The 27,751-nt window shown below is 38.7% G+C and overlaps 1 protein-coding gene across 3 annotated transcripts in view; it reads left to right on the plus strand.

Moving 5' to 3' along the window:
- The window catches only part of KDM5A (lysine demethylase 5A), a 52,826-nt gene that overhangs the window by 6,558 nt on the left and 18,517 nt on the right, over positions 1-27,751 (plus strand). For 2 of the 3 annotated variants that reach the window (XM_063318857.1, XM_063318840.1), the window contains exons 4-18: positions 228-398; positions 893-1,027; positions 6,203-6,308; positions 6,854-6,942; positions 11,105-11,263; positions 13,367-13,486; positions 14,580-14,738; positions 16,229-16,410; positions 18,213-18,375; positions 19,196-19,315; positions 20,546-20,740; positions 20,855-21,036; positions 21,305-21,429; positions 21,681-21,831; positions 24,837-24,954. In XM_063318857.1, the coding sequence (XP_063174927.1) occupies positions 228-398; positions 893-1,027; positions 6,203-6,308; positions 6,854-6,942; positions 11,105-11,263; positions 13,367-13,486; positions 14,580-14,738; positions 16,229-16,410; positions 18,213-18,375; positions 19,196-19,315; positions 20,546-20,740; positions 20,855-21,036; positions 21,305-21,429; positions 21,681-21,831; positions 24,837-24,954 (2,175 nt within the window). The remainder of the gene's footprint in view (positions 1-227; positions 399-892; positions 1,028-6,202; positions 6,309-6,853; positions 6,943-11,104; positions 11,264-13,366; positions 13,487-14,579; positions 14,739-16,228; positions 16,411-18,212; positions 18,376-19,195; positions 19,316-20,545; positions 20,741-20,854; positions 21,037-21,304; positions 21,430-21,680; positions 21,832-24,836; positions 24,955-27,751) is intronic. The other variant, XM_063318849.1, reaches the window with a different exon arrangement.

The following is a 27,751-nucleotide window of genomic DNA, read 5'->3' on the forward strand; positions in this document are numbered from 1 at the left end:
AATTTACATTTACTAGGAAAATTGTCATGTTTAATGTATAAAGTCATGAGGATAAATAAGTGCTTAGTTATTAAAGTACTAGTCCTTCAGGAAACAAAAACTAAATTCAGGATTCTGTCACTATTTAATAGAACTTTTTAACATTTGGTTGGTTTAATTGATTCTTGGTTTATGGAAGGTGGTGAGAGCAGCTCAAAACCCTTAACTTTTTTATTTATGCGTTTCAGATTGTTGCCAGCAAAGGAGGCTTTGAAGTAGTCACTAAAGAGAAGAAATGGTCTAAAGTGGCAAGTCGGCTTGGCTACCTGCCAGGAAAAGGCACAGGGTCATTACTCAAGTCTCATTATGAACGGATCTTATACCCCTATGAGCTCTTCCAGTCTGGGGTCAGCCTTATGGTGAGATGCTTCTCTTTCAGGATATGAAAAGGGGACCAAAACTATGCATAGAATACTACTTGTTATTGCATATGAAACTAGGATGTAGGGTCTATGCTTTTAGAAGTTTCAGTTATGTAAACAAACCTAGAACCACCCTCATATTTAGCTGTGACAGAATAGTGCTAGAAGTTGTAATGTGACCTTGTGTAGTTATTTTCTGATAGCTGTTTCTTTATAGGACTGGGGCCAAGCCTATTGGGAAGGAAACAGGACAAAAGATGATATTAAGTAGAAAGATGTCTTTCTCTCTCTCTCTTGATAAGCTGGTAGTTAAGATTCAGTTTCCTTATTTGAAGGGTGTGTGGATTAATTGGCCTCTTGTCCAAATGGCATGTGTAACACTGTGTGATTTCACTCATTCTGTTTCTTAGCAAATGGAATGATTCACAGACCACGGAATGATCAGCACTGCCTGATGAATCAACCTGGTGTCTTGTGTTCTGATCCTTTAGGGCATCCAAAAGCCAAACTTGGACCTTAAAGAAAAAGTGGAGGCTGAGGACCTCGGCTCAGATGCCCAGGCTTCCCCAAAGCAGGCTTCAAGAATGAACGTTGTGCTGAAGAGAACCAGGCGTGTCAAATCCCAGGTACCTCTGTTAATTGGCTGTTATGGCCAGAGAACACTTAATCCTTGCACCAGCGCATCGGTGCTGGCAGTGCAACAGCTTTTGTCTGGCTGTGGGAGCCTGCTGAAAAGCACCACCAGGAAACAGTCTTCATTTAAATAAAATCCAGAGAAGGATGTCTGTCTCTATGAGGACTGATGTGCTTACGGTAGATGTTCTGTTTATCTAAAAACTTTCAAAACCTGCTTTTTGTTTGTTGACAGGTGGCCTATGTACCTTGGTAGTTAATATACCTGTGAAAACTAAATGGATAAAAAGCCATTTATGAAATGATGTTGAAGTTTCTGCTTGTGCAAAGTTTGAAAAGTTTTTTAAAGCTTATTTAAATATGCATTTAGTTACATGAATGCAAATATGTGCCGATAAGTCTTTATTAATTGTGGAAACTGCACTTGGGACTAATTATCTCAAGCTGGACAGACTTGTTTTTTCTGAAGAAACAGATATGAGGGCAGATGCTCGGTGATGGCTGAAACTATATAGGATTTCCACAGTTCTTCTACTGAAAAGCAGTTTACTTTCTTCTGGATTAGTGGTGTTACAGGAACATCTGATGTTCTACCAGGCGATATTAAATCCTGGGAGTACCCTCCAGTAAATCTCAATTCAAACTGAATCACCACTATTTTAAATGCTATACCATTAGAAATAATCTTGGAGGCCTGATGGCTCCATTGCTTCTATTGCACTGTTTAAAGCAGGCTTTCACCTTTCTCAAAAGATATCTATTGCAGGCAGCATCCTAAGGCTCCTCTCAGCTCCCTGCTGGCCAGTCAGCAGAATGTGGGCGAAAGCTGGTTTTATATGTGGCAAACTTAATACTTGCTTGATGCCATTCTCGACTTATTTTAGGCACCGCAAAGTTTTTTCAAATGCTCTTAAACTGCTTTTTTCAAATCCATCTTTCTTGTCACTGAGATATTTGGATATCCTTTATAAACTTTTTTTTGGTTTTTCTCAACTTACTGAAGCTGACTTGATGTTATTTATCGTAGCCATATAACAATGCATCACACAAGCAATCCCAAACTGTGATCTTACCAGATCTCTTGACTCATATATTGTTAGTGAGCTATCAAGAAACACTGAGAACGACTGCTTCAGTTCCTGCAGCATTGGTAACGTGGAATTCTGCTTTGGTTTTGAACAGATACTGTGGGATAACTCCAGTATGACCTTTTTCTCATACGTGGTATAAAAGTGTCACTACATTATTAAGACCCTGTGGGATCTCTTCTCCTGTTCATTTCAGCGGAATAATGATACTTCTCGTTTCTCCTTGTTGGGAAAAGTGATTCTGTGGTGATCCTGGCACAGTATAGCTGCTTAATTTCATTTAAAGGGGCTGCATTTCAGAAATGAGAGAGGTGATTTTACTTGGATCATCTGCAAAAAGTAAATATATATATATTTATATATATTTAAAAGCCTTTTATTAGGCTTGCAGCCACGCAGTCTTTTAAGCATGACAGTTTTTTAAGTGGCTGAAATTAGTTCTTTAATGCAGGAAAAACTCAACCTACTTACATAGCACACAGAAGTATTTTTGGCTGTGTTGGAAGCTGTGTATAACTCTTAAGTCAACTCTGGAACTGTATTTAGAAACAGATTTGTCCTCAGTAGCCCCAAATAGTGGAAGTGTAAATATCTGGAGAATGCCGAAAAATTTTCAGATTTCAGTGCACCTCCTTATTGTAGACAGGACTCTGTTTATTGTTTGCAATGCTTGCCTGGCATTGTACCAGAGATTGTCTAGATAGTCTTCAGAGAACAGGTAATATGCAAGTAATGTAAAAACCTGCTAAATAAATGTCATTCTGCGCTAGCTGAAACATCTGAATTATTTGTTTGTAGTGTGCTAAACAGTCCAATGCCTGGGTAGTGAGCATCGATAACTATATTGACCTCTGCATCTCAGTAGATTTCTTCAAAGTGCTAAAAGTACTTTCCAAAAATGCTCTGCATCATCTTCTTGCAGATAACTTACCTAAGAATGGGTGATGCATAAGAAAGCATCAAGGTAGTAATCAGAAATTACTGAGATAAACAAAGATCCTCAGCAGTAGAAGGGAGTGGCAGACTTTTGAAAAGCATTTTCTTTTTAATTTTTAGAGAAAGTGAAAAATTAAAGAAAATAGGGAATGAGAATTCTCCTTTGTGAAAGATGGGTTGGGAATCTTTGGATACTACAGTCAAATGGCAGTTGAATACTATGCCTCTGAATTGGAAGAGGATAACTTGGTGATGAGAGATTCTGCTCAAAAATAAACTTAATGCTTCATTCTCTTTTTATTTTCTCTGAAGAAAGCTACCACAAATTAAAACTGGAGAAGGGCAACTGAATTTCTAAAATCTTGTAAAGAAAAGGGCAACAAAAAGTAGAATGAATTCAGATTAGGAAAGGGGAATATCCTTAAGGAAAGGTTAAGTTTAGGAGAATACTTCTTCCTTAGAGTAGTATATCTTCATAGATGATCTGTTAGGTTATATTTTAACTGGCAAGGGATTTGTCTAATGAGGTTACATCATGATGATTTCTGGTAGAGAAATGCAGTACTGGAGCAAAAAGATAATGAAGTGCTGTCTTTTCAGAGGATATTAACTTAATATCCAGAGACCTCTTTTGAAAAGTTAAAAATAATTCTAAGTGACATATCTGCTTTCAAGTTTCTTCTACAAATTTGATGGTTTCAGACTAACAGAATTTATGAAATAAGCTTCTGTTTCTTAATTTGAAAGATTTCTTTCTATGGGAGTAATTGTGTGAAACAAAGGAATTCTAGGAGATGCTGACAGATGCCCAAAACACATAAATATTTTGATTATTGCTTGTAACTATTCTATGTTGTGTATTGGGGGTGGAGGGATGGGGATGCAAATGTTTCAAAGGTGATGAGGGTAGGACAGCAGAAAAAAGGTAGTGTGTGAATCCAGTGTAACTGCATCATGTTATTAGGATTCATCCATATAGAAGAACAGCCTTTGGATTGTACATTCAGTGGAGTAGGTAAATCAAACAGAGGTATCTGTCGGCATCCTTTGGGAAGAAGAGGTGCTGAGAATAGAACTGCAGTTTAATCAAGTTCATTTTGCTTTTTGTTACATGGAAAATAGTATAATGCAAAAGTTTGATGGAGTTTTGTGCTGTTAGCAATGAGAAAATGGCAAGGAATGCGAGGTTTCTACTTCCATGCACTTAGAGTTTTGAGTTTAGTGTTTTTATGCAATCTTAAAGGATACCACAGAAAGACTTCTCAGTGAGGCTTCTGAATGCTTTTGGCATTCACAACTTGAACTGTCAGTATTGTGGTAGTGTTCTTAAGGTTATATAGGAATCTGATTTTTAAAAACATTTCAATACGCAACCTGTTCTTTTTGAAAACTGTATAGCTTCCACCTGGGCACGAATGGATTGCATCCACTTAGGTTTAGTGGAATCCAAATAAATCTGGGCAGTGGAGTTATGAAAATATATTTAGGCAATGCATTTCTAAACAAAACTATAAAACTGAAGAGAGGTTGCTGCATGCTAATGATTTACTTCTAGTAAATATGATAGCAAAATTTTTTTTCAGGTATCATTGAGAAAATTCTTAGGTCACAATAGCAGGAGAGAGAAATTGTGGAGATTGTTCATAAATGTTGCTGAAATGATGGAAAATCGTACTGGCTGAGAAATTTAATGTGGGTTGATTCTGTCAGGTTCTATTAGTTGAGAGAATGAATGAGATGTTAATGAATTTCAAATGGGAACTGAGGGACTGTGGAGTCTCCAGGTGATAGGCTTTCCTGTACAGCAAAAAAGTCAGTGTTTCTGTATGGCTTGTTTAGCCAAAAAGTGAGGAATTTATGATAAAAATTTAGGAGTTAGTGTGCAATTTCAGATAGCAACATAGAATGCATCAGTGTTCAAAATTAGAATATCAGCAATAATCAGCTTGGGAAAATGCCGGTTAGCATAGTGCATACACAGTTCAGTGTGAACAGGGAGTCTAAATATCACTAAAGAGTAATAATGCCTAGGAAACGATATCTCTTTTAATGTGTTCCGGAAGCAAGAAAAACAACTGATTTGGACTGAATAAATGAAAATTATCTTCTCTCTTTTATTTTTATTGCAAGTGCATTTGAACTTTTTTTTCTTATTGATTAAAAAAAGAATGCATGTCAGCCCAAGGGAGCTTATTTCGTGTGCGATATATCATGCCTTAACTGTCGAAAATGACAGGTGAGGTACCATCAGTAAGTTACATGAAAATAACCGTTCTGGAATTAGATTTGCTGAGATCTTTTAAGATGAGTGAATTTCAGGAGGAAGATTGCAAATGATGAGAACTTAGTGGCCTTCTATACCAGCTTAGAAAGGGCTTTCAAAGTATAAGGAGGCAACATAAAGAAGAATACCAAGGTGATTGCATTGCAGATAAAAACAGAATACGGAGGTTCTTTGTGCTGTTAGATTAGTGGCAATGTTGTGGGAAAAATGACGTAGGTGAGTAATGGGAAATGGGAAGTTCAGTTGAATAGGACACTTCAGGTAATGATGCTGGCAGGGGCATGGAGTTGTCTCCTAATGGGTCTTTTCATCTCTGATTTTTGAGGTTGCAAGGGCAGCATGAGTGGCTGTCATTTCCAGAGTTGTACTCATAACATTTCATCACAAATAAATCCAGGAGCAGCCAAGTTTAAGGAAGTAGGTTGGAACTCATTAGTGTCATGTGTATGTGTCCACTCAAGGAAGTGGATAAAAAAAATCCTGTTGAAACGGTGTACGTGTTAACATCCAAGCACTTGACTGAATCGTGGTGATTTTGGAAAATAGTACTGTGGCATTCTTCCTATTTTTTTGCAAAATGTCAAACCCAGTTCTCTTATTTGCTGTATAGGTGACTTTCTGTAGTTTATCTGTGATCCTAAATGGGAAATAATTTGGAAAGGTGGGACAAATTCTGTCTTGTATTCCAATTGCATTTGTTCATTGGCTTTAGGAACAGAAAATTGTGTCCCTTTGTGCCTCTGTTTTCTTTCTTTTGATGAAGTAATGTTGTGAGATAATAGAATATAAACGAATTATGAAGAAACATGATGGGGAAGTATTGATGGTATGTGCTGATGTGGTCTTGTTCTTATTTTTAGGCGGAGACAGGAGAAATGAGTAGAAATACTGAACTGAAGAAGCTGCAGATCTTTGGAGCTGGACCCAAGATGATGGGACTGGCACTGGGAGCAAAGGATAAAGAGGGTAATTAAATCTTCGGTTCATCGCTTTGTAAAGTAACGAGGCTGTTCAATCTTTCTGCGTGTCTCTAGAGACAACATTAAGAAGCAAGCAAATCATTATAACTGGAAAAGGAAAGCTAAGTATTCTAGGACTTCATTCCTAGAAGAGATTTACAGGGTGCTTCATGTAACTTGGCATAGTTTCAGCTCTTTATGTATTATATAGTAACAACAATTAAGCAGCTGTTGCATGAACTGAGTGACTGGAAGGGAAAACAAAATTTGACAATACTGAAACTGATCCTACCAGCTAAGTGCACAAATTATGAGTGTAACTCGCTCTGTTTCGTGAGGCAGTTGGGGATCACTTTAACTTTTACTTTTAAAGTGATTTTAAAAGTTTATTTTAGATTGGCCAGGTATAACAAGGCATTTTTGCTTTCTTTGGCCTTTCAGGTAGCTTCTGATATGAATGGCAGGGTACCAGGCTGGACATCTGAGTTGAGTTTGCAAGTTAAATCTGTCTTGATGTGATATTAATAACATTTAACTTTATTTTACTTCAAGATGAGGTTACACGAAGACGCAAGGGAACCAGATCAGAAGCATTTGGAATGCAGATGAGGCAACGCAAAGGAACTCTTTCCGTCAACTTTGTAAGTTTGATTCCTTTGCGGTGACTTCTGATAATAGGAAATTTGTTAATTTACTAAGAGATTTTTTTTTTTCTGAAATGTGCCCCTTCCCACCCCCCCACTCCCCCAGATGAGTGGATGGACACTGCAGCAGATGATACTGTTATAAAAACTAACAGTATTTTGAAAAAATAATCTATGCTCTAGGTTTCTGTTTTAATTTTTTGGTCAGGAAGGATCTTGCAACATGAAGGTACTTGCCGATCATGGGTTTGAGGGCTTGCTTTGCCACACGCTTCTCGCATGCCTTCAGTAGCTCGCATTGTATTTGAGCTCCACTTTGTAGAACAATTGGAATACTGCTTCTCTTCCTTAAAAAGATATTTTGAGGTGCTCCAGTACTTCAGGAGTTTGTTTTTTAGCAATACTGGCTTTCATGTCTTTTCTATTTTGAGTTTAAACTAGTCATTATACAAGTCCATGCGAGAGAAACCCCTAAGGGGAAAAGTGAAATGTTTAGTGCTCTGATGTTTGACCATGGAAAAGTGTTGTTCTTAATGTCTTTCATAGCACATGACTTCTTACTTTTAAAGTGTCATAAGTTAGCGTGTATATGCAACCATGAATAAAGATAGGTGCCTTTAATGTCTTAAGAATTAGACTCTTCAGTAGTAATTGAGCTGTTCTTTTTTTCTTGCCTGAGAACACTTACAAGAGCTTATTTTAAATTTCAACCATAGAAGGCCAAGGCATCCGAAAGTCTCTAAAAGTCTCTAGTAATCATATTTTTGTATGTGGAAATGTCTTCTGGGGAAAAAAAGTGAGAGAAGTTGGATATTTAAAAACCAGATCATTGTGCCATTGCAGCTAAGTTAGAATTTGTGCGACTTGATTTTTTTTTTTATTGTACTACTAGTTCTGAGTATATGGTGTTCCTAGGCTGTGTAAGTGTTGTGACTGTTTAGTTTACATATGCTTTCGTTTAAAAATATTTTATCTAGTCTTTGTTTCTTTATAGAATGTTTACTCTTTTATTTATAAGACAAAAATGAAAATACCGTAGCAGCAGAACTGTTACTTTGAAATTGTATTGCTGTAACTGTAATCTTGTGAAATTCTGTGACTTAGTACTGTTTGGTTCCACACTTTTTTTTTTTAATGCTTGGATGGGAGATCTTCAAGGAAAGCAGTCTTTGAAGTGCGCAGGTGGTACATTAGCCTTATACAGCTTTTGTCTGAAAAATACTGTGGTGCAGTTTTTTATACGTCTCCCTCATTCACTTACCTTTTTAGTGAAACGTTGTGAAATGCTAACTGTGAAATAAAATACACGTTTTCCTTTTTATCCCCTTCCCCCCTTGATACAAATAGTTTTATATCATCATAGTCTTTCTCTGTTTTGTTACATGGCCTAGGAGGCTTGTTTGTGGTTATTGTGTAATCACAGATCTGCTTGTTGTGAATATCTCTTTCAATGCAGTCTTTCTACTTGTTAAATCATCACTTGGGCTAACATAAAAAAGATTGCATGTGTTAATACAAATTTGAAGAGGAGAAGGTATTATCAGTGATAGGTAACTAGTGAATATTGTAGAATAGCTTCCTCTTATGATCGCCATTTTAATGCATTTTTAGTTTTGGGAAAAGAACCTAGAAATGTCTGCTAAGGTACCTTCCCTCCCTTTTATATACTTGCAATAAAAACAACTAGTTTGGTGTTTCAGACAGACATGATATTCCATAAGGGTGAGTGCATGGATTTTTTTAAACAGGAAAATTATATGTTTCTTAATAGAACTGCATGTTTTTTAAGAATTGTATCTTAAGAAACCTAAGCGATCTTTTCAAATATATTATTGCATAGTTAGGAAGTTGCATACTTAACTAGGCTGGTGTAACTAAAATGGGGTTGACATCAAGTATTTAACACAGTGATATGAACCTAATCAGCTGAAAAGCACATGTTTTTGTGACATCTTCATGAAAGTAACAGACCCCAAAAAACCAAACGCAATGCTTCTGGTGTTGTTTTGAGCTGTGTGAAGGAACTAACTATGCGCAGCCTGAGTTGCCCAGTGACTGATGGGAGTAAAAACAGAATTTGGAGCAAGTGCAAAAGCTTTTGACACTGTTTCCCACAGCATTCTCCTGGAGAAACTGGCTGCTCATGGCCTGGACAGGTGTACTCTGCGCTGGGTAAAAAACTGGCTGGATGGCCGTGCCCAGAGAGTGGTGGTAAATGGAGTTAAATCCAGTTGGTGTCCAGTCACAAGTGATGTCCCCCAGGGTTCGGTGCTGGGGCCGGTTCTCTTTAATATCTTTATCAATGATCTGGATGAAGGGATTGAATGCACCCTCAGTAAGTTCGCAGATGACACTAAACTGGGCGGGCGTGTTGATCTGCTTGAGGGTAGGTTAGCTCTGCAGAGGGATCTGGACAGGCTGGACCGATGGGCTGTGACCAATGGTATGAGGTTCAACAAGGCCAAGTGCCGGGTCCTGCACTTGGGTCACAACAACCCCATGCAGTGCTACAGGATTGGGGCAGAATGGCTTGAAAGCAGCTCGACAGAAAAGGACTTGGGAGTGTTGGTTGACAGCCGGCTGAATATGAGCCAGCAGTGTGCCCAGGTGGCCAAGAAGGCCAACAGCATCCTAGCCTGTATCAGGAATAGTGTGGTGAGCCGGACTAGGGAAGTGATCATCCCCCTGTACTCGGCACTGGTGAGGCCCCACCTCGAGTACTGCGTTCAGTTTTGGGCCCCTCGCTACAGGAGGGACATTGAGGTGTTGGAGCGTGTCCAGAGAAGGGCTACAAAGCTGGTGAGGGGCCTGGAGGACAAACCTTATGAGGAACGACTGAGGGAACTGGGGTTGTTTAGCCTGGAGAAGAGGAGGCTGAGGGGAGACCTTATCACCCTCTACAACTACCTGAAAGGAGGTTGTAGAGAGATGGGGGCTGACCTCTTCTCCCTGGTGACAAGTGATAGGACGAGGGGAAACGGGTTCAAGTTACGTCAGGGGAGGTTTAGATTAGATATTAGGAGACATTTTTACACTGAAAGGGTTATTAAACATTGGAATAGGCTGCCCAGGGAGGTGGTGGATTCACCATCTCTGGAGGTGTTTAAAAAAAGGGTAGATGGGGCACTGAGGGACATGGTTTAGAAGTGGCTCTTGTCAGGGTAGGCTAAAGGTTGGACTCGATGATCTTAAAGGTCCCTTCCAACCTCAACAATTCTATGATTCTATGATTCTAAGTGTTATTCATGAAGTTCATGTTACTAAAAATTTATACATAAGGTAATTTTTAGCTGTGATAAAGTAATACACAGTTTCTTCATTTAGATTATCTTACAGGTTTTCAATACTACATTAAATTTTTATATTAAATTAAAAGTCCTTTGGACAATGCAGGAAGCAACAGCAAAGAAAATTTGCAAGCTGTTGATACAGTTTTTCTCTTTGGTCCCTGAGAATATCTCCCAGGGAGTGTTGTTCTTATTGAGAGATTATCTTGGAGAAACATCTGCAAAAATTGTTTGCTATTGTATTGGGATTAATGCTTCTCTCATCATTTGGAGTTTTTATCCTTTATTTTGGAGAAAATGAGAAAGAAGTTGGTACCTTTACATGCTGTTTCCTTCCCTTCCCCTTGGATTTTTAGATTGAAATCTGTTAGATTTGTTGGTTTTGTTATCTTTTTTTTTTTTTATTATTTTCATTGCAAAGATAACTGTACTGTTGCAAGTGATGGCATGTATGTTTCTGAAATAGTTTTTGGTGAGATTCCTCAGCCATGTGTGCTTTGTAGGGATTTAGTTTGAATTGTTCTCCATCATAGAGGCCCAAAGAGAGGGAGAGTATAAAGTTCTAAAAACTGTAATGTATTCTTTTGCCTTAGAATAGTGTAAATGAGAAATATATAGAAAACAATTATTCACTGGAACTGGATAGTTATTTTGCAGCCCCCAAAGGCCCCTTCCCCGCACGTATTACGGCGCTGGGGAATTGAAGCATAATCATTCATTATCAGTGCTTCTCAAAAAACAGAGAAGACCAGGCTGATGTTCATATATCGGACTTCAGGATTATATACTTTGTTCCTTAGTTTCAGGAAGGCAGGTTCTGGATGAGGAAACTTTTTGTAACTTTTTTCTTTTTTTTTTTTTTTCCCCCACAGGTCGATCTGTATGTTTGCTTATTCTGTGGCAGAGGAAATAATGAGGACAAACTGCTACTGTGTGATGGATGTGATGACAGCTATCACACTTTTTGCTTGATTCCTCCTTTACCTGATGTACCCAAGGGTGACTGGAGGTGTCCGAAGTGTGTTGCTGAGGTACGGTTCAAGCTTTGTATGTATGCTTGTGTTCCTGGAAAGATCAGAAGAGCAGTTCAGCTCAGTGCTGTTCTGTCCAGGTAGAAGCCATAGTTTTGTTTGGAATATTGTCAAGATGAGCTATGAATCTCCAGCTGTTCTTGGCTGATGAGCCATAAGGAGAGAGAAATGTTCCTTCTAGAGTTTGGGCTTCCTGGGCATAACCTTTGTTTATTATACAGCCATGTGACAGCTAAAACTTTGGCCTTAGTGTGCTAAGAGGTGAAACTCAATTTGATAAGCTGGTAGTGGAAAATTAAGGTGAGAAGTAGGGTTGTGATAGGTGGTTCAGCATAACAATGAGACATAACAATTTTTAGCTATTTTAGGTTTTGTTTAGACTAAAAAAGGAACTGTTGAGGCTCTGAAAGTGGAAGCTAGTTGAATTTCATTGTTCAAAAAAAAAAAGAGCTACCAAGTTCCAACAGCCTAAAGGCAGCAAACATCATTTGATTGTCTTGGTATTTGTCTTAAGAAAAAAATTTTCTAAGCTTGGGAAATGGGTCGATGTAGGATTCAGAGGAAAAAAGTTTACCGTTTCTAAATCTTTAATTTTGTGACTGGCTTTAACTTTTTAGACCATGTTTTTTCCAAAAGGGGCAGTCACACGCACATGTGTATATGCTTATTTCCCCCACATCCCTCACACCCTTCCTGGCTGTGGGTTTCTGCTGTTTTCTTCATGGTGGTGTATGAATAGTTGTGCAGCCCCATAATGAGGTGGATCAGCTCGCTGCTCTCTAACCCTTCACCAAGGGAGATTAGGTGGTCAGATGAACTCGGGCAAATGCTGTTGTGAAAGAGGTGGAAATTCATAGTTACAGGCAAGGAAAAAGATGCAACTAACCCTTGGGGCCGCCGCTCGCAGTGTGGATTAAGTTGCTTGTTTATTGTTCCCTTAAGAGAGAGCAATAAAGGAGTATTAGCAAACTACAGCAATCCAATGTGAAGGTAATTTAGAGAATATAGTAGTAAATATAGTGATTGCAGTGGCTTAAGAATATGGAAACTCACAAGAAATTTCAGTACTACTACTACAGGGACAGGGATATGTTGTCCCCAAGAAAAAATAAGTGTGTGCAGGGACAAAATCAGGAAAGTTAAGGTACCAAATAGGTTGTTACTAGCAAATGATACAGAAAGTACTTGAAAAATTCTGGAAATACATTGAAAGTAAGAGGAAGAAAGGGGAAAAAACATCACTCTATTATGTAATAGAGAGTAAACAAATAATAGCAGAAAGATATTTGAAATGCTTAGTAGTGGTTTTTGCCTCCATTTTTACTTCAAGTGGTAATTGTGCATAGATGCTTAATGTAATGTTAATAGCAGAGTGATGGAACAGAAGCCAGGAAGAATAGGGTAAGGGCTTTTTGTATGTATTCAGGTCATCATTGTTTGACAGTGTTTACAGATGTTGTAGATTCTCTGTTGCATGCTCCTTTTAAGAATTACTTTGATAAATGTTGGACATAGTCTAAGGATAGTTCCTCTTGAAGAAAAAGAAACTATTGATCTTGAATTCCTTTCCAGTCCTGTTTCTTTATGATTGAGGAGCTGACTATCAGATACTTCTATGTCATGTTTATGTTCAAATATGTCTTGTGTATATATAAACATTGTGTTGGATAGATACAAAGGGGCTTAAAAAGATGCTGTAGAAATGGGTGGGGAGAGTAGCTGAAATGTGAACTGGTATTTTTTGCACTCGTGGGATGATGCAGGTGCTTGAATCCAGTGTGTCTAAGAAATGTCTCATGGTTGTCTAAGCATCTTGTGTGCTGTCTTACTCTTTGGCTGGCAGCAGTAGATGATGAAACTTAGTTTTGGACGGGAAAGCAGAAGTGTGTAGCATTGGGGTTTACCGTGTTAGATTAGCTTCTGTACAATTAATTCTGTTCTGTTTCCGCTATGGTAGGACTTCCTTAGCTGAGAAGAGCACTCAAAACTGATAGCTTACTGTGTTTGGTTAGGACTTAGGTGGACACTAGGGTGTTTTTGCTAAAAACTTAACTATGTCATAATCTGCTGCAGGGAACAATATTTTTATGTTCTGTCTCCTAGGAATGCAACAAACCCCGTGAGGCCTTTGGATTTGAACAAGCTGTCAGGGAATATACTCTCCAGAGCTTTGGTGAAATGGCTGACAACTTCAAGTCTGATTATTTCAACATGCCGGTCCATGTGAGTTTCAACTTTTGTTGTGATTCCTTGTAGGGGAAAAAGAGAAGAGGTTTCAGCTGATCCTGGATTTTTGCTGAGGCATCTTAGCTTTGTTTAAAGAGGCACCATAAGCTTCAAACATGTAAACAAATGATTTAGCTTTCTGGCATCTGGTCTCATTTTAACTTCATTTCACCCTTTTTATGTGATGGACAGATAGCTTTATTACTTGTTAGGGTATATGTGATTGGCTGTACTCTAGTACAGTTGTTCCCCTTTTTGATTAATTGAACCAAGTATCTTGTTCTTGTTTGGCAAGAGGGGTCTTTCTCCTGCCGTTCCTATGGCTTTCGTCAGCTTGTTCAGGGGATAAATCCTTATTTTCCTCCCTGTTGTAGTCTTTGCTTGTAGACATGTCCATAGAGTGAGTGAGTCTGATAATCAGGGGCTTTTTTGTTCTGCATCTCGGCAGCATTTTTAAAACTAGCATTTCTGCTTTGGCACACTTCCACGATTCCACTGTACTGTAGACTGCTCCTGTAGACAGCATGCAGCCCCAAGCTCCTTCTCTCAGCGTTCTTTGGACATTCTTGCTAAAGCTTCTACCTTTTAAGGACTCCAATTTATTATACAACTTTGGGACACTGAACAAAGCTTATTTTACAAATAAGCTTCACAAATAAATGCATATAAGTAAGAGTTGTGACAACCTATATGAAGACTACACTCTTGAACACAATTCTTTATCTGAATTTCTTTACTGTTACTCAGATGTTGTGGTCATTATCCTCTGAAATAATTTGGAATTTGCATGCTATTCATTCTGTTTGTTGCTTGGCTTTTGCTGGCTGTTTCCTCCCCGCCTTTTTAGCTGTACTTGTGGTAACCCCATCTCTTTTTTTGTTCCGTCCTTTATGATGTGGCATCCTATTTCTGTTACATTGCAGGCACTACTAAGGAATACAGACCAAACTGTATGCCTTTGAAGAGATGGAGGAGAGAGAGGGAGTGGCCTCGGTGTTTGAAAATTCATGGGGGATTAGTAATGATTTACTGTTTGAAGGATAACTTTTATGATGGGTCTTATCTGCACGTAATTCTTATCTGCTTTCAGATGGTTCCCACTGAGCTTGTAGAAAAAGAATTTTGGCGACTGGTGAGTAGCATAGAAGAAGATGTCATTGTGGAATATGGGGCTGATATATCATCCAAGGACTTTGGAAGTGGCTTCCCAGTGAAGGATGGCCGACGAAAGCTGATGCCAGAGGAGGAGGTGAGGAACAGGATACGCAAACTGACCACATTCTTTGCTCTGCATAAGATTTCACATTAAGAATTTAGGTCAGAAATCAGTGTGGGTTTTTTCATGAAGAAATCGCTTAAGGCTTTTGCATGCATTTAACATTACTTTTGAGCAGGGCATTAATCTGATATTTTAGGTTCTTTTACAGATCTGGTTGCTGATAGCTAAGCTGCTTTTCATGATTTAAGTCACACCTGTTTTTTATCACTTAATCTTAGCAGGCAAAGATGTGCAAATTGTTACAGTATGTCTAAGTATGAGGAGACCAATAAGATTTTTTTTCTCGTTCCAAACCTTTTGGTTATTGAGTTAGCTACAGAAACGTGATTCTGACCTCCTTAGGAGGTTCATAATAGGTAAACCAAACTAATTTGATTTAGCTTGTTTCTCTGACTGTGAGAATGAAAAGATGTAGATACAGCATTCTATTACAGAAAACTTTATAAAAAACATCTGGTAAGTATGTTACCTGTTTTGACTCAGACCTTACTGTAGCATATCAATTTTCTGGATGCTTATATGTCTGAATACAGACAAAATGAGAGTAAAGGTGTGGTTTTGTGATTACATAGCTGCAAATCAATTTATACTGCTCACTGGAAGAGGTAATTCTGCTCACTGTTGTCTACCACCTGTACCTGCACCTTTCTACCTGTGCCTTTGTTGCTGCAGTAATTGTGTAGCTGCTTAGTGAGTCAGAACTGCTTGTTGACCTATTTGTATGAAAGTAGTAAGTTTAAAAAAATATTTTCTAGCCAGATCACTTAAGTCATCTGGCTCACTTCATTGTCTTACAGCACTAGAGCAAGGGAAACAGTAGGAACAGCTGAGCTGAGGGTGCGACCAGTCCTTTCAGCAACTATGGGATATGCCTTGAATGACTGAATCTGTGCTACAGGTTTTTTTTAAGGTGGAAAGTAGACTAGTATTAAAGCAGAGTAGTGAGCTTTTAAGGCAGTCTGTTTGAATTCTCATTTTTCATACAAACTGTGTATATTTGAAATTAAAGGTGGGATAGGTTAACTGGTGGTGCTGTCTTCTCAAAATGAGTGTGTAGGAATTTCTTCTCCAGAAAACTTTCTAAAGTTATCCTAATTTCTTGAAGACTTCTATCTTTTGTTCCTCTACTAGTGTTGCTGGTATTTTGTTCTACCAGGAAAGCATGAAAACTATAAACTTTGAGGTAAAAAAAGTCAAAGTCTAAGTGCATAAGCCTTAATCTGACTAAGATAGGCTATGTATGTTGAAATACTAGGACTTGCCTTGAATCTTAGTCTGATTAATTGCTGACTAAGGTATTTAAGGAATTATTTCCTAGTTTTGATGCTTCATTGTTGCAGAATGTTACCCACTGTCTATTGCAGAAATGAATAGGCTGACCTCTTCCTTTGTACTTTCCTTTTCTGGAGTTGGTGTCCTTATTTTCTGATTTGTACAGAATTTTCTCTTTTTTTTGGCAGGATTATGCGCTTTCTGGTTGGAACTTGAATAACATGCCAATTCTAGAACAGTCAGTCCTTGCTCACATCAATGCAGATATCTCTGGCATGAAGGTTCCTTGGCTGTATGTAGGGATGTGCTTCTCCTCCTTTTGCTGGCATATTGAGGATCACTGGAGCTATTCCATCAACTACCTGCACTGGTATGGACACTCCTTTGTGCATCTACCTTATACTGCCTTGTATGCCATTAGTAAATTTGTAGTTCTACTTGAAAACGCTTGTGCACACCGATGTCATTTTTAAACCAAAAAAGTAAATGTGATGATCAGTCCATATTCTTAACTGAAGCTCATTAAAAGAGTATACAGATAGTGTTTTAATACCTTCAGTATTTTTCATTAACTCATTAAATAATCCTGTGTTGACAAAATCCTGTGTTGCCAAATGTCACTGTAAAATCATGCTTTACAGGCTCACATCTTTTTTAAGAAAACTTTGGATTTTGAACTGAGTTACAGTTCACCAGTTCACTGCTTTATGACTTAAAGTTGATATGCCCCTATGCTGGCAATGGAGGCTGCTGCCTATTGGCTCACACAGGCATCAGAGCTGACAGTTCAGCAGCAGATCTATGTATGCACAGGAATTCAAGAGAAGAGAAATTTGAAGAAGAGGAATTCTGACTTTCAGAAGCATCCTGGAAGCGTTCTGGTGTTCGGCTCTTGGGTTTGAAAAGAAGAATCATGACAGATTAGCTACTTGCATTGTAGTTTTCTCAGTTCATCACGCTCAGTCATGGTGGATGCAGCAGGGGGGAAGGAAGGGGAATCTGCAGGAAGCACCCCTTTAGAATAGGAAGTTTGTAGTACATCTGGTAAGGAAGAGTTGATAAATTTTAGACCGTGATTGCACGCTTTTGGAGAAGCATGTTTGCTAGTAAGATCTGACACACAGGCTCAAGAGGGGGATTAATTTATTTTTTTTTAGAGTTCAGTTACTGTCCTCAGCATTCTATTAACTAGATCTGTATGTGAAGGTTTTGTGTTAGCTGGTGAATTCCAACAGCCCAGATAGTTCTACTAGGGTTTACTAGCTGTGTCCTGCCAGCAGGTGTCACTGAAGCCTGTAGGAACCACACAAAACGCTGCACTATTCCTCTTTTAACTTTCAGGATGGCTGGTGACAAGATTATTAATACAGTTAAATAGTGCTATGTAAATAGCTTCAGACATTTCAGCAGAATACTGCTTGTACTCCTTAATAAAATCAAATTTAAAAATAAACCCCAGCACTATAGATTCTAGATCATTACAATTTATTTTGGTTAAGGCTGGTCTGGAAGGACTAGAATAATATGTTCTCAAGTAACTTTCTGTTTAGTTTTGGTCTTGTTAATCTCATTCTTCCCTCATACTTAACTAATTCATGTTTTTAGGTATTTTTTTTATCTTAAGAGTCCAGTGGACCACTGGTTTTCAGTAACTGGTTATGTATATTTGAAGGATTGCTTATATTTGGTTGCACTCTCTGGTGTTTTACTCTTTCCACTTCTGCTTAGCTGGTATACTATTCCATTGGTTTCAGGCATAGGACTACTCCAAGCCTAAAGAAGTGAGTGGAGGAGTACCATGATCTCTTTTCTCTTAAAGAGTAGCTGTGATGGCCAAGGTTTTGTTTGTTAATCTTTCTTCTTCCTAAAGGAAAATGATTGCCCATTTCATGCCTTTAGTGCATGGTAAATCACAATTATCTTCCATGTTAGGCTTGTCATGGCAAATCTGTCAGGTATGTGGAGAATTGTGTTGTAGTATAATTGATTTTTCAGTTTAGAATGATAAGTTCTGAAGAAGACGGTTGTTGGTTAAAGGCTTTTTTGTGTCTATGTGCAAATTACTTTGCTTGTGTGGACAGTGGTGCTAGATTTAAGGTGTGCTTTGTCATTGGGTGACACTGTTACTTTTCTTTAAGTAATGTGTTTACTGCTGTGGTTGTGTTTTGTTAGGGGAGAGCCGAAGACGTGGTATGGTGTGCCCTCTCATGCAGCAGAGCAGCTAGAGGATGTGATGAAGGAATTGGCTCCTGAGCTATTTGAATCCCAGCCTGATCTCCTGCATCAGCTGGTCACTATTATGAACCCCAATGTGCTGATGGAACATGGTGTACCAGTGAGTAGCACATGAGCATTTTTTACAGAAGTACTCCTATGCGCTCTCTTTTTTTTCATTCTGTGCCAGATTTGCGTAACAATTGTTTGCTAAAAGTCAGAAGAATTTTTATGGTGGACATTTGCATATTCAATTCATTAGTTATGGAGTGGGTTTTTTTAAAGCTATTTTCTAGAATCTTCTCTAGACTCACCATGAAGTTCAAATTATATCAGAAATGAGCCAAGATTCTTACATAAAATATCTTATAGAACAAGTGTACATTATGTGTTAAATTTCATTTTTAATTAAAAAACCCTGCCATGGCAGCAAGTTTGTCTGTGAAATGGTTTTAATATCTTTTGACAGTAAAATACCTATCAAGTGTTCTGTAGAAATCTCAGCTTTATTAACTGGTTTTCTGACCAAACATAACTGACTGCAGACCTTCAAGCAGCAGTCACTGTCTTTTGCTTTTGTCTTAGGATAAATTGCTTATCTGGCAAATATCCCAACAAAGCAAACCATAAACTATTTCCAGAAGCTTTTGCACTTTGTGGTGTGATGGTTGAAATGATGATAGAGAAACATCCCTTTTGGGATTCATAAAGAGCATTTTCAACTGTTGGCTTATATATTTAGCCTTTTTGAGTAAGCCTTGAGGCTGAGGATTCAGTTTAAGAAGACAGAACCAATCCTTACCAATTCTGGGGCAGCTGTTGCCTGTGGTGTTCCATAGGTAAAAAAAAAGTGGTGTTCAAATTTCTTGTAATTGTGTCTTAAGCTGTATTGCAAATTTCATCTTTTTTCTTTTCTTTTTTCCTTTATCCTCTTGTATTAGGTGTACAGGACCAATCAGTGTGCTGGCGAATTTGTTGTGACCTTTCCTCGTGCCTATCACTCTGGATTTAACCAGGGATATAACTTTGCTGAAGCTGTGAACTTCTGCACTGCTGACTGGGTGTGTTCTTTTGTGTATGTTTGCTATGTCTCTGCCAGGTCACCTTTGCAAGGAGAGCGTTAGCAACTTTCTTATCTGAAGAGTAGTTTTTTATGTTAAGTAGTATGTTTTATGTTTATAGTTCCTGGTACATACAACAGTTAAAGACTGATGTGAGTTTCCATTGCACAAAATAATTTCGATAAGCACATAATTTTAAGCAGCTTCAAACTGAAATTTTGGCCTGTGGCCTTCCTTTTTAGGTATTGATTTAACCAAAAAGTGACATCTCGCAATACCTTTAGCTGGTATTTGTGATGCCTCTTTCTGAATTTGATACAGATTAATGTAGTGTCTTGAGCAGCTGTTGTCATGTGAATGTTGGAGGTAGGCATGTAACAGTCTTTTGTTCTCCTTTTGTGCCAGATCATTGCACCTTTTAATCATATCAGTGCTTGTTCTAAGAGTCATGCCACACCAGAGCATAGCTTGTGTGGATTCTTCAGTAAGTTGTCAAAAGTGTGTCCTATCGCTATCCAGGGTTTACAGTTGGAAATTGAGATCTCATCCCTGGTTTATCTATCTCTAACTTCTATTTTGTTATGTTCAAATAGGAATTCTAGGCCTTAATCAGAGAAGGTTATTCATTCATCAGAGAAACTGTCTGCAGGATTGGAAGTGTCTCACTTTTCTTCTTTTCACCTGTGCTCATGATGTAATCTGCGTATAGCCTCTGTGAAAAACTGCTAAACTCACACTAGCCACGTGAAATTTCCTTTGCTTATGCAAAATATAACCAAAAATCTGTGTATCAAATTCATCTACCACTTTGTGTTTTTTGCTTTAAAAGGGACAAAATTAATGGTATTAATTTTGGCTAACTCTAAGCATCTTGTGTTAAATGTCTAAGTTCAAGCATAGTAGTATCTAGAGGACAATACAGTCACCTTAGCATAGACCAGATGACTTCCTTTTGGTGCCATTTTCTTTCCACTGAAAGTAAAAAGAGCTTAGGACAGCTCTTAAACTTCTGTCTGAAAATCAGACACATAAGGTTATGGCAGATCCTGCCCCAGCATGGATATCCTCTTTGTCATCACCTGTGACATGATTTAAGGCTGTTATAATTGACTGTGCCTGATAAGATACAACTCTCTTTTGCCAGGTTTTGTCAAAGGAAGGAAGGTGGGAGCTAAGAGATCGTCTTGAAATGTCTTTTCCCAAAATGATAGGTGGTGGTTTTTTTTGTAGCTTCCCATTGGACGTCAGTGTGTGAGTCATTACCGAAGGCTGGGACGTCATTGTGTTTTCTCCCATGAAGAGCTGATCTTCAAAATGGCCGCGGATCCAGAGTGCTTGGATGTTGGGCTAGCCGCCATGGTCTGCAAGGAGATGACTCTAATGATAGAGGAAGAGACACGGTTAAGGGAGTCTGTTGTGCAGATGGTGAGTAATAAGGCAACTCTCTTAGTTTGCTTGCAAAAGGAGTTTGGCATCCCCCTCCCCCCACCTGGATTAGAGTTTTTAGCAAGTGTCAATCTTTTTTTTTTTTTTTGTTAGGGAGTTTTGATGTCTGAAGAAGAGGTGTTTGAACTGGTTCCAGATGATGAGCGTCAGTGCACAGCCTGCAGAACCACGTGCTTCTTGTCAGCTCTTACATGTTCCTGTAATCCTGAGCGTCTGGTGTGCTTATACCACCCGTCTGATTTATGTCCATGTCCCATGCAGAAGAAGTGTCTAAGGTACACAGGATTTTTTTTCCCCTACTTTTCTTCCGTATCCAGTAGTTTGCTGGAGACCAGTGACCAAATACAACATTTGGCTACACTTCTCTCTTCCTTTATGGAGTATTTTTATCCTCTTTGCTTGTTTCTTTGTTCCAAGGCAGCAGGTATTATATATGTTCTGTCTTTCTGGCCCTGTGGTAGCTGGAAAAACTCAATATAAGCAATATGCTGGCTTTTGTATGGGCATTAATACTCTTTCTGAATTTTCTTTCCGTATTTACAGGTACCGGTACCCACTAGAAGACCTTCCTTCTTTGCTATATGGAGTGAAAGTTAGAGCACAGTCTTATGACACTTGGGTCAGTAGAGTTACAGAGGCTCTGTCTGCCAATCTCAACCACAAGAAAGGTCAGACTTCTATTGTTCGTAGTAGGATGTCCTGAAACTCCTACATTTGTTCTGTGTTCTCATTTAATGAGAGAAACACTGTGTATTGTTTAGTGGAAAAAAGAAATGAGCTCATCTGAGAGTGTAATGCAACTCATCATTGTGCGTTTCAAATTGAATTAGCCTGTTGGAACCTTGGTTGAAAGCCTTTGAAGCAGTCTAAAATAGCTTCTTTTTTTTGTATACAAATTATTTATATACTGTTATTACAGATGTGATTGAGCTGCGAGTAATGTTGGAGGATGCTGAAGACAGGAAATATCCAGAGAATGATCTTTTCCGGAGGCTCAGAGATGCTGTGAAAGAAGCAGAGACCTGTGCTTCAGTAGCACAGCTGCTTCTGAGCAAAAAGCAAAAACACAGGTAGGACGGGCATTTTCTCAACAGTTTCCATCTGTCTGGTTTGTTGCTTGATTGGACCTGGAAATGTAAGAACCCTGAGGTCTCTTGATGCCTACTAACTTCTCTCAGTGTTTCCTGCTCTTAGTGCTGTGACTCATTGAGAGGTAGGGGAGGTGGATACAGTGACACAAAGGGATGAAAAAGTGGACCTGGTCGGAATGTGTTAAACATACTGTTTCCAGCTGACTCATGTACTAAAATATGAAATGCTTTGGAGAAGTTGTGTGTTTGGTTGCTGATCAGGTATTTCTCTGAATGTGCAGTGGAGTTGTAAGGAAAGGCAACTAGGGGAAAAAATGTAATGAAGCTAAGTCTTGACATGAATGTGCGTATTTTGGGTAGCGTGGCTAAGTCCATAACTTACAGCTATGGAAAGAAAATATGTTAAAACATTGGATTGCAAAGCAAAATGCTTGAAAAGTAGGAAATACCAGTTGTGGTTGAGGCAAGCGCAGTTGTATCTTCTGGTACAGCATTTCTCAAAAGTATTTCTAATTTTGCCAGCTGTTCTTAAGTTGCAGAATGCATTGTGATGCTGGTGGAGTTACTGGAAGATGCAAAGGAAATGTGTCTTGCCAGCATTGACTGGGACAAAAGGATCTTGGGGAACAGAGTGGTGGAGAGAGCAAAAACAGTCCATAGTCTGAGCCAGTCGTCTTCTACTTGTGAAGGACCATGGGAGGCAGTGAGGTGTCGCTGAGAAGTAGTGGCTTGCCTCAATGACTTCTGGCAGTTTAGACTCCCTTAGTTCTTTGTGTTGCCTCCTTGCCTGTGGCTGCCTCAGTGTTACTCTGTCCCCTGCTCCTACCTCAGCAATCTGCTGGATGTGTCCCCTTGTCCTGCTGTCATGAACGTTCAGCAGCATGTTCTTCTTTCTCTGCCATGTATTCCGTGCACTGAATAAAAGTCCCATAGAAAAGAATTTGATCAGTTGACCGTAATTCTTGTGCCAGCAGTTGTATGGTAAACTTTTATAGCTTACATTTCCTCAAATTTGGCTTTGTAGTTGGTTGGTTTTTTGCATGTGTTGTTTTTGTGTATAATTTAAGGCTTTTCAAGGGAGAGAGTAAAGAGTAAATACCTTGTTAATTATAATACTCAACTTTGCTACACAGAACATAATGCATGTCATAATTGCTTGAATTTGAACACTGAAATGTTAGAGTTACACCATAGATCCAAGTATAATACTTGATGTAATTGGAAAGCTATTATAAAATAGAGAAGCGTTTTTGCTGTATTTGAAGGGGAAAGAAGGCTCTCCTGTTTGGTTTTTATTGCTTTTAGGATTCCACTACTATAGATGTATGGTCACTTAGAACTGTGGTGTGGGTGAGGGAAGCAATGCTACAGGGGTCACATTGCTGTGTTCCTAGTGAAGTTTAGTTATTTGGTAGGTCCCAGCTGTTCCTGGTGTTGCTGCTTCCTCCACCTCTTCCTGCTGTTGGAGCATGTAAGCCTTCTCTCAGCACACTTGCCTCACTTAATTGTTTGGTGGATTTCCAGCACTATCCCAAGAAACACAAGGGGTAGAAAGATTTGACAACTTTGAAAAGTGTGTCTGATCTAAAGCTGAAAGGAGTTCCATGGTGGAAAAAAAAAAAGGAATTGTCTATACATCTGAAGGCTGTTGTATGCTAAATAGCAATATGTTACAAAATGGAGGTTTGAGAAATATTTTGAAACCTCGTTGGTGAACAGTGGTAAGAAATTTAAACACAGAGGTCACTCTCAGCTTCTTTAACATTTATGTTCAAATTTAATACATTGAGAAGGATCACATTGACACAAAGGAGCAGGTTATTAAAACTGAGTGCTCAAACAGAACAATTCGGCAGGGATTAAAGCAGCAACAAACTCATGGTCAAATGTAGCAAAAGAAAATCTTATCCCTTATGCATCTGATCATATATAAACCTGAAAAATAGGTAATGTGTAGCTGTGAAGCTCTCTCCCCACTGCTGAAGGTTGTGAGTTTTCCATAGGCGGGGGTAGTTTTGTCTTTTCGCGCAGCATCTCATGTTGTGGCAGTCCATGGTTGGCCTAGGGGCGGAATGCCAATGCCATGTTGCAAAGAGTGTCTCCTCCCGCAGTGGTGTCTTTTGGAGCGCAGCACCCCATTCACTCTCACGTAGGAGTATTGGAGGCACAACAGTCAGAGCAAGTCAAAGCCTGCAGTATTCTTTTTTCCCCTTTGAGTTTTAGATAGTGTGTAATTATATTTGATCATTAATCTGAATTTTATTCTTACAATTATATTTAAGTCCATAGGTTGAAAGATTGGATTTTGTTTTTAATGTTTCTGTAGTAATAAAATGTAGATTCATTAGCAAGGAACAGCTCTTCAGTATTTAAAAATCTGTCCTGCTTGTGAAGTTGCTGTGCCTGTCAGTGATGTGTATACCAAGTGTTTAATTTGTGCAGTGTGTCACTTAAGTTTTTTACTGCGTTCAGTGGGACTTGCTGCAAGTGATATTTAATGGAAATATCTTTGCAGAACATGTCCTACTTGGTAGCAGTATTTCCTCTTGCAAGGGTTTCAGCAGTTCTCTGGCTGCAAGCGAGTGTGCTCTAGGAAATAAGACTTCTTTTCAGAGCTTACTGCTGTTACATACCTGAGACATCTTGTCAGTGCATGTCATAGCAGTCAACTTCTTGAGCTGCCTGAAGCAAGCTTTTTGGGGCTATGTTCTTCTACCTGTCTGGAACAAACCGAATTTGAAAATCATCTAGACATTCCTACCTCTGAAAAGCAGGGTAAATTCACTTGAAGATGCTTAGAGGAGTTACATTAAATTTAGTTTGCAAGATTTTGGAATTCTTGTGGAGCTTGATTTTTTTTTTTGAGTTCAAGCCGTGGAGTGTTTTTTGTAACTTCTCAGTAATCTTGATAGCTTTCAGTCACTGGGAGTAAATCATCATCATCGTTCTCACATAATATTGTTTAATTATGTCCATTCATACAGCAGACAGAGCCAAGATAGTGGAAGGACACGGACCAAGCTAACTATGGAGGAGCTCAAAGCATTTGTACAGCAGTTGTTTAGCCTGCCCTGTGTTATCAGCCAGGCCCGACAAGTAAAGGTAAGTTTGCATCTGCTCCTTGGATACGTTGTTAGTGTTATCCTCTTTACTTTTTCTGGTTTGGGGTTTTTGGGGGGGTGGGTTGTGGGTTCTTAGTTTGGGGTGGTTTTTTTGGGGGGGAAACAGATAATATTGCCTGATGTAAAGGATGAAAGACTCTTTTTTTTTTTTTTTCCCCTAAGAATGAGTGCTGCACTGCAGAGATGGATTTAATGGGGTGTTTCATTTCTAGCTTCTAATGTAAAGCAAGTAGTTGCTTTGTAGTTATATCTGTGGCCTCAAGAAAGGAAGTAAGATACTCTGGATACATCTAGCTCAGTGTCTACCTGCTTTACTGGGTAATCTTGCTGTTGTCATTGAAGTTTTGCTATGATGTGTTGCTGTCTGTCCATAGTGGAATGGTAACACGTATTTCCTGCTCGTTTTCCTGCTCATTTGCAACATGTCTCAAAGTGGGCAACGATGGCATTTGTACTTTTCTGCTGGTGTAGTCATAGCAGCTGAATATGACGTAGGGCTCAATTTGGTAGCCTGAGCATGGATATCTAGTGACCTGTGAGATGCTCTAAAGTATTCCAGCTGGCCTCCATTACTGTTCTGGAAGAATACCCTAGCTCTCTTTGTGGCAATCTGAGACAGAGTGGGGTATTGCACATGGCAGTCAGCGTTTAGGCAATGGAACAGGGCGCTTTACTTGATTATGCATACACTTTTTAAGGTACCCGTTGCAGTGGACGTGGTCAGATGTGGTGGTCTCACTGTAGCTGAATCAAGATAAAGGGTCCTCCCCACCTGTCACTGTCCAGGCGGCCCAGTTTTCTCTTTCTGAACCAGCTACTCTTATTCCAGCATCTTTAATGCTATCTGTAGTGGTGGAATTTGCAGTTAAATTGTACCCTTTATATGTTTTGGTAGAAGCTTCTGAAGGTTATATTGGTGTGCTGCTTCAGGGGAGAGGGAAAGCAGTACCACATTGGCAATTGTTCAGTAAATACTTCTCAGCCTTCCTTTCTTGGTTGCAGCCCCCTTAATCTGTATGCATGGCCTGCATTTCTTGTCCTTCATATATATCTTTTCACCTGTCTTTGAATGAATCTAGACTAATAAGTAATCCAGATCATACTGATTCCTCTGGCTGCTATTATCATTTATCACTCTGGCAGTCGTATCATAGCAAGTGTTTTCAGCAGTAATCTTAATTTGTTTCTGTGTCACTGATGATGAAATGCTAAATAGTGTTTCGCCTACTAACTAACTTCTGGAAAACTCCTTCAAGAAACACCCTTAATAAATAAAGATTTTCTACCTTGAGAAATGGTTCTTGAGATATATGTTAACCGTTTATTAACCCACATATTCTGTGCTGATACAGTTTTAAGAAGAATGGTCTATAGTGCTAGACTGAGGTCCTAAAATTATAAACATTACCATATGTGCAGCTACCCCTACATAACCAAACATATGATAGATACTGGTGTTTAAGATATCATTGTTGATATCATGGAGAGACTTTATATTAGACTTTATTCTTGTCTTTGATACTGGCATGCTGTTGCTGAAAACAGGTACCTTCAGAAAACTATAGAACTCCAGGATACGGATTTTCCAGGCCTGTTGACTCTAATCTTTATCCTTCAAAGATGTCCTTTAATGTGTTTCCCAGCAGCTAATAGAGTGGAAAGCACGTTATCATCCTCGTATGATAGGAAGATTTTACTACATTTCTTTCCAAATACAAACCAGAAATATTTACTAATATTTATTCATGAAATTTTACCATCATCTATTATTAGACCTATAAGGTTGTTCTCAAAGGAGTTCTGTTTCTAGTGTATTTAAAACCTGCTTCTAATTAAGACATAATTAGTAGATGACAGAGCTGAAGGCATACAGTAAACTCAACAGTATTAATTCCTATTTTTGTCTTAAGCATTTTCACCCAGATAGTGTCTCTCATCTTCCCCTCCAGCCTTACGAAACTGGTTCTGTTAAAGTACTCTGTGCATGTATATTGTTCTTGAATCTTCAACATAATCACTAACCAATAAAATAAATATTATCACTTTACTGGTTACAAACCATAGTCTCTTAGTTTCTGAAAGAAGTCAGATAATGATCACTTATGCTGAAGCACTCACTAACTTTCAGCATGGCATTTGGCTTTTGGGTGCAATTATCCATTGTAATGAATTGCAAAATAATTGCCATGTTGGATGATGAGTATTTTCTAACACAAAAGGCATTATTAATTATTAAACAGTAATAACTTACTGTTGTCACAATGAAGCATTCAGCATATGTTCCCTAAATCAAAATCCTATAATGTGGATCTTGTTCTTTTTTGTAAATGCCTGCTGGTTTCCAGACACTCATGAAAAGCAGCATTAGACAAAAAGGACAGTAAACTAAGGGTTAGGAAATGCAGGGTTTGCTCCTCCTTGTGCCATTGACTTGCTATCGGAAATACCCATCTCTTTGTAAGAGACTCAGGAGTGAATCAATTGAGTATACTGATTGAATGTCCTTGAATGAATCTCCTGCAGAGATTCTTTCCCGTCTGTTTGCTTTCTTTGATTCATTTTTTCATTGCAGTGCCAAAACATGAGGATGAGGACAACTGCAGCAGTGCAGTTGGATTTCTGTGAAATTGTCTCCTTTCATTAGAGGATTTTGCATTTTCATGTCTTTCCTTTTTTAGATAAAACCCAAGTGTGTTTAAGTAGAGGGACTCCTTTAGGAAATAGTAATTTAAAACCTGACCACTGTTACTTTAACGATCTTTTGGTATTCATGTCCT

Source organism: Chroicocephalus ridibundus, chromosome 1 (assembly GCF_963924245.1).
Source record: "Chroicocephalus ridibundus chromosome 1, bChrRid1.1, whole genome shotgun sequence".
NCBI lineage: Eukaryota > Metazoa > Chordata > Aves > Charadriiformes > Laridae > Chroicocephalus > Chroicocephalus ridibundus.